This window comes from Athene noctua, chromosome 6 (assembly GCF_965140245.1).
Source record: "Athene noctua chromosome 6, bAthNoc1.hap1.1, whole genome shotgun sequence".
Lineage (NCBI taxonomy): Eukaryota > Metazoa > Chordata > Aves > Strigiformes > Strigidae > Athene > Athene noctua.
This window is the reverse complement of record NC_134042.1, coordinates 50,483,502-50,493,842: the sequence shown is the minus strand read 5'-3', so window position 1 is coordinate 50,493,842 and position 10,341 is coordinate 50,483,502. Positions and strand designations below refer to the sequence as shown.

General features: G+C 46.9%; 1 protein-coding gene across 2 annotated transcripts; it reads left to right on the top strand.

The window, feature by feature from the left end:
- Positions 1–1,632: 1,632 nt before the first annotated feature.
- Positions 1,633–10,041, top strand: LRR1 (leucine rich repeat protein 1). Of its 2 annotated transcripts, XM_074909380.1 has the most exons (4): positions 1,633–1,829; positions 1,944–2,042; positions 5,889–6,616; positions 9,039–10,041. In XM_074909380.1, the coding sequence occupies exons 1-4, from the start codon at positions 1,650–1,652 to the stop codon at positions 9,289–9,291; spliced, it is 1,260 nt and encodes a 419-aa protein (XP_074765481.1). In that variant the 5' UTR covers positions 1,633–1,649; the 3' UTR covers positions 9,292–10,041. The 2 variants fall into 2 exon arrangements, with proteins under 2 accessions (XP_074765481.1, XP_074765482.1); XM_074909381.1 differs by lacking the exon at positions 1,944–2,042.
- The last annotated feature ends 300 nt before the right edge of the window (positions 10,042–10,341 follow it).

Here is a 10,341-nt window from a genome sequence, read left to right as displayed (position 1 = left end):
TCTCCCTGCTTATCTAATTTATTTATGAGCAAGGTCACACATCGGGTCACAAGGCCAGACAGCTGGCTCCATGGCCTTGTTAACTTGCCCCCACACAAAGAAGGATAAAGATACATTCAGGAAAGACATTTTTTTATGATATCTAAGCTACATCTTTCATTAATGAGCATATATATTTCACTAATGACTACATACTAAGTTAGCAGCTTCAGCTCGGGGCCTGTTGTTCAGGCTTCAGTACTTCAACGCTTTAACACTTTGTACATCAGCACAGGTGGTTTGTTATAACCTGGCACAATACCTACTAGCACAGTGGTTATCAGGTATAAAACACACAGGATCCATCTATAGGTCAACTCTGGCTTGAGCCTGTTGTCCAAGCCTTAGCACTTCAGCCCCTCAGCTCCTCCCTGTCCCCTCACACCCGGCATCCCCTCAGTTCCCTCCCTGCCACAGAATCATCTCTGTTGGAAAAGCCCTTGAAGATCCTCTCCAGCGCTGCAGGGAGATATCGGACCTGCACAAGTCTATGAGAGTTATAACAAGCAAAGCCGTCTATTTTTTCAAATAGTACATACATATGCTCTCACCAAAGCTCTTACTTCATAATTAGCAAATCAGTACTTAGACAGTTATCAACCTTTTCTCCTATCAGCATAAGACCACTCTAACACGCGCAGTGCAGACCAATCAACTTCTTGTTCAGGCGCTGTTCACGCAGCGGTAACTTCTCACAGTTCAGGACTTTTCCACAATTTCGTGTTGCAGCTGTCCGTTGTTTTTCCCTGCCACCTTAGCACACCTCAGCAGTTTCTTATCTTTCTCCCAAGGCCTGTTTCTCATCAAAGCCTAGCTGTTTTTCAGAGGCTGTGTAGGACCGACAGGCCGATGTCTCCCATACTCCAGCCCAACCATCTCACCCTGGCCATTCCCAACTCCCCCAGATCCCTCAGCGCTGGCTCAGCCCGACTCTTCAACCCCTCCAGGGATCCCGGGGACTCCCCCCTGCCCTGGGCAGCCCATTCCAACGCCCAACAGCCCCTTCTGCACAGAAATCCTTCCTCAGAGCCAGCCTGACCCTGCCCTGGGCAGCTTGAGGCCATTCCCTCGGGGCCTGGCGCTGGCTCCTTGGCTCCAGAGACTCATCCCCCCTCTCTGCCCCCTCCTGGCAGGGAGTTGCAGAGGGCCAGGAGGTCTCCCCTCAGCCTCCTCTTCTCCAGACTGAACCCCGCAGTTGTCCCCTCACGCCCGCCAGCCCCTCCGCTCCCTCCGCGTCCCCCCACCGCCGCCGCCCTCGGCCCTTCCCGCCGGGCCGAGCCGGCCGCCTCCTGCAGGGGGCGCTGGCGCCCAGCCCCGCGCTGAGGGCCCCTCGATCGCGCTGCCCGCGGCTGCCGGTGCCGCCGTCCCCGCCACGTCCCGCCCTGCCAGCCCCTCCGCCGGGCAGCCCCGCACCCTCTGTCCGTCGGAGGCGGGTCGGCAGCCGGGCTCACGATATCCAGACATCGCGACGTGTCGGCGACCGCGCTGCGGGAAAACAGGCATCGCGGCGGACGCCTTGCGCGCGGAGAGAGCGGGAGGCCCCGGGCGGCGCCGCGCCTCCCGCCCGCCTCTGAGGGCCCCGTTGGGCGGCGGCGGCGGGGCGGGCGGCGATGCGGCTGCAGTGCGAGGTGGAGGTGGTCAGCCGGCTCCTGCCCACCTGCGGGCTGCGGGGCCGCGGCCGCGGCACCCGGGCGCTCCTCTCGCTCGGCCGCCCGCCCGGACGGGCGCGGGGCGGCGGCGTTTACCTCATGGTGTGCACGGCGCGGGACCGGGTCGGGGTTCGCTACAAGGTGGGGACGGAGGCGCCGGGAGAGGGAGGGGGAATGGAGTGCGATGGGACGGGACGGACCGGGCCGGGTCCCCTCGTTCCACCGCGGCTGCTGAGCGCCCGCTGTGCCTCGTAGGTGCAGGAGAACATCGAGCGGTTCTTCACCCGGTTCGTGGAGGAGGGCAAGGCCACCGTCCGCCTCCGGGAGCCCGCCGTGGACGTCTGCCTCAGCAAGGTGGGTGCGGGGGCCGCGGCTGGCGGCCCGGGGCACCCATGAGGAATCGGTGCTGTGCCCGTGCTCCGAATCGAGCGGCGTGTGGAGGCGGCAGGGCGGCTCACCGGGGTCTGTGCCGGACAGGCCTCGGTGGGTCCCCAGGCTCTCTGCTTGGGGTCCGTCCCACAATGGCCGCACAGCCACTAAGGATCGGCTTAACAGTCCTGTTTGACCTGCCAGAGCTTCGGCACGGGAGGTGTGACCGAGGCGGCGTGAAGGCCCTTGGCTCTGTATGTCCTCAACAGGCTGCAGCAAAAAGGGAAACACATTTTGTGGTAGGAAGGCTGGGCCCAGCTTCTTTGCTGGGCTGTGCTCTGATTCTCTCTCTTCTGCTACCTCTGGAGAAACAGCAAGAGCAGAAAGGTCCATTTTTCATGTTGTTCTTTCTCACTTGTTCAGAGAGAAACAACTCTTTTTGTCTCTCTGATACAACATCTTGCTCTTCGGCCATAAATTCTATGAAACAGTTAACGATTACGATCTTTCTAGTGGGGAAAAAAAAAGGGAGAATACTCTTGTCTTAGTGGACAAGCAGTGTGCCCGCTGTGTGTTTCAAAGCTGGAGACACATGGCATGGAGCAGCAGTACAGTCACTATCTCACCATAATGCTTAGCTGATGGTAGGACTCACCAATCTGTTTATTTACAGTTCACAGGATATGTGTTTTTAATAATGGTAAACTCACCCCTCAAAAAATCACATATTAATGTTCAATTTTTGCGTTGTTAAGGGTTTTTTCCATGCCTGTTGCAGTTATCTGTTGTAGCCTTGTAGAAGAGGAGAGCAGGACAGCTTTTCTTAAACCTTAGGGTTAGAATGTATAAATAAAAACAACTGACTTACTGAAAAGAAAACAAACATGACCCAGCAAGAAGGAAAAAGCACTGTTTATTATTGGGAATAAGACCAATAACTGAATGTAAGCACGAATGTAGTTGTGGTAGCCCAACATTTTGCAGAATGTGGCATGGTGCTATTGTGATCTGGAAAAACTTTGTCTGTGCAAGAGTGAAGGCTGTAGTGGTAAGAAAAGCAGCCTTAACTGATAGAGCAGTTTGCCTTACAGGGCTGAATAGAAAAGCAACAGCATGTGTCCAAATCTAATTAAATTAAGTTTTTCTTGTGAGAAACAAATGTGTTACGTATCTTGCAAAAAAGAAAACTCACGCATGTTGCGTTAGATCCAGAATATCTTCTTGTTCTACGTCCTTTACTCTGAACACTTCTGCTGAAGTGTGAGGAGTCAGAAAGTTTTATCTTGGAACAAAGGTACAAAAGCAGGCCTGTTGTAGGAGGATCTACTAGCAGTATAAAATTAGAGAGCGAAGGTCTGTGTCTTAGTGGCACAAGATCTGATTTAGACCATTTATAGGGCCTGTACGGAAACTCTGTGCAGTAATTTAGTGAAGAATTGCATCTGTTTTCGGTATGAGAAGATAGTCCACGATGTTGTTAGACTGAAAAGAAAGTCTCAGCTGAATCCATTGAAACGGGACTTGGAATAATGACCAGAGTTGCTCCATGGAGGCCACATCCTCACTGTTTTTAGCATCAGGCTCTCCCTCATACTGTCAAGCTCCAGGAACACTAAATTCTTCCAAAGCCAGTGATACTGTAGATTCCTCTTAAATCCTCCAAATCCAGAAACCCAGTTTAAGACAGTAATTTTTCTGTAGATAATTGATATCTTGACTGATAATTTTTCTGTAGTGTTTCTGCTAGTCTTTCATAATTTCATGACAGAAAGGCTTCTTAACTTTCAAAGATGGACAAAAGCTTTGTGGAAAAGAGATTCCCAGGTACGACCATACCCGTTGCACCCAAGTACCATGCAAAACCCCACTCTTTGTGCTTGCCAGGCAGTGTGGAGCATTCAACCCTGGAGCAAAAATAATAAACTCACTGGTTTGGGATGAGGTTTTTTTTCAGCAAGCCTGTGCCTGCTGCAGTGCATGCAAGATCTGAAATCCATGTGATCTCCAATTGCCTTGTCACCATTCATTTAGCTCTGACACGAGTTTTGTAAGGCATCCGGGCAGATTAACCTCTTTCCTCAACATCTTTTCCGTGGTTGAGACTTCACACTCAGGGCAGAAAATTGTGTCCTGAGCCCTTCCGACTAATTCTTTCCTCTTTTTCTTAGATGTGTCTTAGTATTTTTCTCAGCATACTCGAGGTTTCTCAACAACAAGGTTTACACATGCTACATTGCCTTTACAAAGGTATTGTGGAGGAAATTTGTCTCAAGGATCCAGAATGCAAACTACTATTATTTTGAAATCACGTGAATAGCCCATAAACTTGTTCTTAACAACGTAGAGCTTTTGGCTACAAGAAACAGCATGTGCCTCGTGCTTTGAGATCAAAGAAATATTGCTTGTAATTTAATTCTAATGTATAGTTAGGGATTTTACTTGGTCTTTACAGATCTGGAGGACTCTCCTTACTTCCAGTTTTGGTCAGCTATTATCCTTGGAAGCATGACAAATCTGTCTGTAGGCTGGGGGAGTTCTGTAGATAAATGATTTAGTTAGATTGGTTGAGATAATGAATGGTGGTGGTCTTGGATAGGAAGGTTTTTGATGTTCAACTTCCCAATCTCTGGAGGGTATCGCATCGGGAGTTAAGAGAGTAGATGTGCTTAAGGAAAATAATCATTTCAGGTTAGTGATGCAGCCAAAGAGGTTTAACCTTTATTGTCTTTATTTATATCCCATTAGCATCCAGACGTCTCCGAGATCATTGCTCTGTTGTGCTAGGTGCTTACAGCACATTATGTAATGTAGTTCTGGACCCTCTAGAATTTGGTTTAAACAAATACATTTAGAAGCAAAATCACTTTTTCAGGTGTGGAAATGGGTGTCAGTAGGCTCGGGAAAGTTACAGCTGGGAACAGTGCAAACCTCTCAGCTCTGAGCCGTGCCAAAATTCCAATTTTGTTCTTTTCCTGCAATGAGAGATGATTTGTATGGATGCATCGTGCTTTTTAATTTAGAATTCACTTTAGAGCTTAGTGTCTGTCAGCTTGAGTAGAGACTTGCTGGAAAATTTGGAAGAGAAACATTTGGTCGCCCTGTTGTTCATAAAAATTATATCAGTACAACAAATCTATCACAGCTTTCTCGATCTTTATTTAAAATACAGGTCATCCGATCATTAATCTGATTCCTTATTGCTTATATAATAATAATAATCCTTTATTATATTATATCCCACTTCAAGCAAAATTAGTTGTTTGCAAAAGGACTGCAAATAATTATCCTCTAGTTTGCTGCTGGCACAGCTGAAGAGAGCTGTGTGTGACCAGAAGCACGCACTTAACCTGCCTCGAAACTTCCCACCTTTCTTTATGTTAAATTTAACCTCAGCTTCCATCCTTTTCCCTCCTCGCAACTTTAAGAAATGATTGCCTCAAGTTTTAGATCTGATTTTCCCCCCTGTGTGTTTTTATAAACAGTCCCTTTACCGTGTTGCAGGTTGGGAAGATCACTGTGCATCAGGCCTTTTCTCTGTACGTTATTTTCAGCTGTGAATTCAGTGCTTTGTTCCTTTTCTGAGCAATGCAACGCAGTTTGTTTGATCTAGATTATTCGGAGAGGTTGTAACTTCTCATTCAAATTGCATTCAAATTACAACACTGTAAACAGCATGTCAGTCTAACAAGCCCGAGTTGTTTCCCTTTCCCATTCCATTGCCTTGCTGAGTTAGTAGCTCCTGATACATGTACAAAATAGTTCAGAAAGTGTTAGTACGAACAAGTGCAAGAATAATGAACTTTTAAATCCTGCGTTTGTGTTTTCCTGTAGGCAAATGCCAGCAATTTAAAGAATTTCCTTTCAGCTGTGAGACTGGCTCACCAAGGGACCGACATAGGAGCTCTCCCTCTCTCAACTTTGGTACCAGCAAAGAACTCGGAAGTTGAAAAACCCAAGACAAAAATGATCATAACTTCAAGAAGGGACTATCCTCTCACCAAAAACTTCCCTTACTCCCTCGAGCATCTCCAAACCTCGTACTGTAAACTTGCTCGGATCGACATGCGCGTGCTTTGTTTGAAGAAACTCCGAAAACTGGACCTAAGTCATAATCATATTAAGCAGCTGCCAGCTACCATCGGTGACCTGACCTGTCTTCAGGAGCTGAATTTGCACGACAATCACCTGGAGTCGTTCAGCGGGGCTCTGTGCAACTCCACCCTTCAGAAATCTCTTCAGTTCTTGGACCTCAGCCAAAACAAAATCAAAGCACTTCCAATTCAGTTTTGCCAGCTGCGAGAACTCATTAATTTAAAGCTCGATGACAATGAGTTGATTAGGTTGCCATTCAAGATTGGCCAGTTAGATCATCTACGCTTTCTGTCGGCAGCTCGAAACAAACTTCCTTTCTTGCCCAGTGATTTTAGGAAACTCTGTCTTGAGAACTTGGATCTCTTTGGAAATCCTTTCGAACAGCCTAATCCGCTTGTTCCCAACATACAACTGAAAATACCATTGACTTTATTAGAGTGTGCTGCAAGAGCAACTGTAAATTACAGGTAAGAGGTGGCACGATGGGCGCACATTACACCTACTCCATTTCAAACCTGTCAGGGCTAAACTGTCCTGATTTTTTGTTTTTTTCCTGTTTCTTCAGCTATTAAAAATGGTAAGGTTGAAGTTGCTTTGAATTCCACTTGAAAATCTTCCCTTTGGTATAGAGGATAACGTAGTAAATTGGCGACTTGGAAGCGTTTAGAGAAAGCTGTAGGTTGAAATGGTTTTACCCACAAAATGGGGGCACTGTAACAGAATATTCGTGCTCAGCCACAGAAAAAGAGAATCAGTTCTACAGTCCTGAGCCGCTTCTGTATTGGGGAGCTTACACTGCAGTGGATTTTGTGGCACGGATCATATTTTGTGTTAGGCTCTAGCTTGGAAATTGCTTCCCAAGTGGTTGCCCTTCATCTTTAGAAAGGTACTCGGGGGGCGAGTGTCACGCTGGAGTTGGCTTTACCTGCTGCCAGCTTCTCCCTACCTTAGGATCTCCTCAGGTGTTGGAGTGAGGGTGTTCTGGCTTATGCAGAGAAGCCCAGTTCTGAGGTAATTTTAAAATTATTATTGCGCCAAGTAAATATTATTTTTGCCAGGTTGCAAGTTTTCTCCCCTTCCCCCCACACCGCCGCTGCCTGTGATCCTGCCGGTACCAGCTGCTGCTCCTCCCACCCTGTTCTGGGCGGAAAGGGAGTGAGAAGATGGAAAGGAGTCACAGAAAGGGGGTGAGAGACAGGCTTGAGGCGTTCCTAAGCTACATCCTGTGCCCATTCCTGCCTTGGGGGTGGGGAGCGCCCAGTAACCTGGGTTAATGGCTCGGAAGTCTGTGCTGAAGGTGTCCACAGGCATGCAGGACACGCCCTGGAAATGAGCTGAGCAACCAAACCTGCTTCAAATCTTACCCACTTCTGACCCTGCTGATTTTATGAGCGCAATTAAACTCCACGTGTCTCCCAACTTTATAGATATTGCAGTGGGTTTGATATAAACATTAAGGCATGGGTTGATGTTGTTTTTTTTTTTTTCGTAGAGAATATAATCCCTCAACAGCGGTCAGATTTTAGTGCTCAGTTCTATTACCTGAGGATACCTAGTTGTTAACCCAGCCCCTGTGCAGCAGGCTTTAAGAAAATGGCAGCACACAGAACAGAAACAGCTTTCTGCTCTGGGAGTCTCAGCGAGACAAGGGGCAAAGGAAACAGTCCCCTCGCCCCCCGGTGCTGTGATTGTTTATAATAGTATTTATGTGATATTTATAATATTAGGAGACAGCATTGGTCAGAGTGATCTTGATTATCTTAAACGGAAGAGAGGAAAAAGGAAAAAAAAAAGTCTTAACAAGTGGGCAACAGACATTCTGTCTGACATTCACTGGAGGTGAGAATGAAGAAAGAGAAGTGACGATGGGCTGTAAAAACCTGGAGAAAGGAAGAAAACAGAAAGAGGGAAGACACAAAAGTAAATGTTTGGAAATCAGTCTTCATAATGGCATTCTGGGCAAGCACCGGAGCTGTGATTATGCTTTTCCTGACCAGGAAAAAAAAAAAAAAAAAAAAAAGTATGTCCTAAATTGAGGTGGTGGGGAAAAAAAAAAAAACCCTCTCAGGAGTCTTCGCTATGTGAATGATGGTATGTAGAAAGAATTGGGAACGTGTAGGCGTAGTTGGGATGAGTCAGTGAGACCTATCCTGTGCGTCTGGAGCGACAGCTGGGCACTGGCAATACCCACACTTGGAAGTTTAACTCGCCAGAATACTTCAGGGCAATTATTTTGTACCCGAAACACGATGCCACTCTGCTACAAATTTCAAAAGAAGCAATTCTTGTTCCTGTCTCTGGATGTCATTATTGACATGGTGGACGGAAGGAGCTGTGCATCAAGAGAGCATTTAATTTATCATCTGTAGTGTAGCGCCGCTGTGAAAAAGGCTCTTTGGGTTTGTTTTTTTTTCTCCTGTTTCCTCTGGATACATTTTTACACCACTACCACTTCCTCATGGTAGAGAGTGAGGAGTAAATTGTGGGCGTTTCGTCAGGCCAGGATGAAATGCAGTGATCTTCCTGGCTACTGTGAGGGAGGAGCAGATACGCCCAGTTATCTCATTATTCCTAATCTTTATAATTCTCTATTGCAGCGATACAGGCTGTTAGGATTTGTGTGACCTCCCTGGTTCTTGTTGTTTTCTGGAGTTCAGGTCATTGGTACTTAGGGGTCAGTAACAAGGTTACATGTTTTTAGGGAGTCTCTTGGAAAGTGGCATTTAATTCCTAACCAGCTCAATATCACAAGGGGCAGAATTTCACATTTGCCTTGTTTGTGAGCTCAGAAAGGCATTTCTTCCCGCGGGTGCACACGGCGTGTCACTGCTTTTGAGTGACTTTGGTTAATTTTGTAGTGAATTCGTGCTTACTCCTCTTGTTCAACAGAATCCCTTATGGTTGTCACCTCCTTCCTTCTCACCTTTGTGAAGATCTAGAAGTGGCCAAAACATGCCAGTGCGGGAGTGCCTGTCTGAGCAGCTTCATTCAGATCACGGTGACCATGAATCTCCACCACGTCGCTCACACCGTGGTCCTCGTGGATAACATGGGAGGTACGGAAGCACCCATCATCTCCTACTTCTGTTCTCTAGACTGCTACTCCCAGTTCCTGGATAGGTACCTGCAGAGTAATGGGTGACCATTATCAGGTGCAAAAGCTCTGCTGAAGTCCTGTCCACTGACGAGGGAGCCCGAAATTGTTTTCTGCTCGTTACCCACGCGTGCTGTCGTAGGGCGTTTGCTGCAGAGAGCAAATGTTAGTCTTGCAGTGTCAGCCCAATCCGGTGGCCTGACTGTTCCTCCACCACTAGAATCTCTCTCTGGTTGGAATAAAAAGCAATGCTTAGCTTGAATGAATCCTCCTTAGAATGTATTTTGCTTTCTTTTCCCTATTACTGTGACTTTGTTCAGAATACCGTGACAGTTGTCTTTGTTTTGTGGGGTAAGTGCTTTCTTCTGGCTAGGGGAAGGAAGGTTTGCTCCTATCAAACTTTGCTTGTTTACACTTGAGGTTCTGAACTCTGCCCGCAGAAGGTGACTGTGTTGGCTTTATTACTGGACTGGGCTCTTCCCAACTTGTTTACTGTAGAGCAACTTGACAGGCTGCTCTGAGGAGAAATTACAGTTCAAAACTGGTCATGTCATTCCAGGTGCTTCTTTTTTAAACAGTTCTGTTACAGCATTCTCCCTTCAAGCAGGGACCAGCATTGCTGGTTTTTTACCAGAGCAAATGTTTTTGGTTTTATCTCTTTGTGATACAAGAAATGTCTTTTTTTTTTTTTTTTCTAAATATGTGACCTAAACGTTGTTTCATAACTCTCACATTTTAAAGGTTCTCAAATTGTTCACCGTGTCGATTTATTAAATTTTGAAACCCTTCTACCTACAACGTGAATTGTGTTTTCTCTAATGAGTTTTATCATCCAGTGTATTCTAGGGATTAGCTCCTGGCCTTTTTCCTGGTGAAGATGCCAAAATACTTGAGAGTATCCAACGCACCCTTAGTTCATGTCTTGTCAGCTGGTCGGTGGCTGGGGTGTTGGAACAGCGTGGAACAAAGGGCCTGGTGACATGTGATGGCTTGGAGGCAGCACGTGATGCTGCTGGTTTTGAAGCAGTATTAACTGCCCAGGAGTGAATTGCGCATTTTGCATCTCTTTGGGTCACAGATAAATACACCACTGTGGCA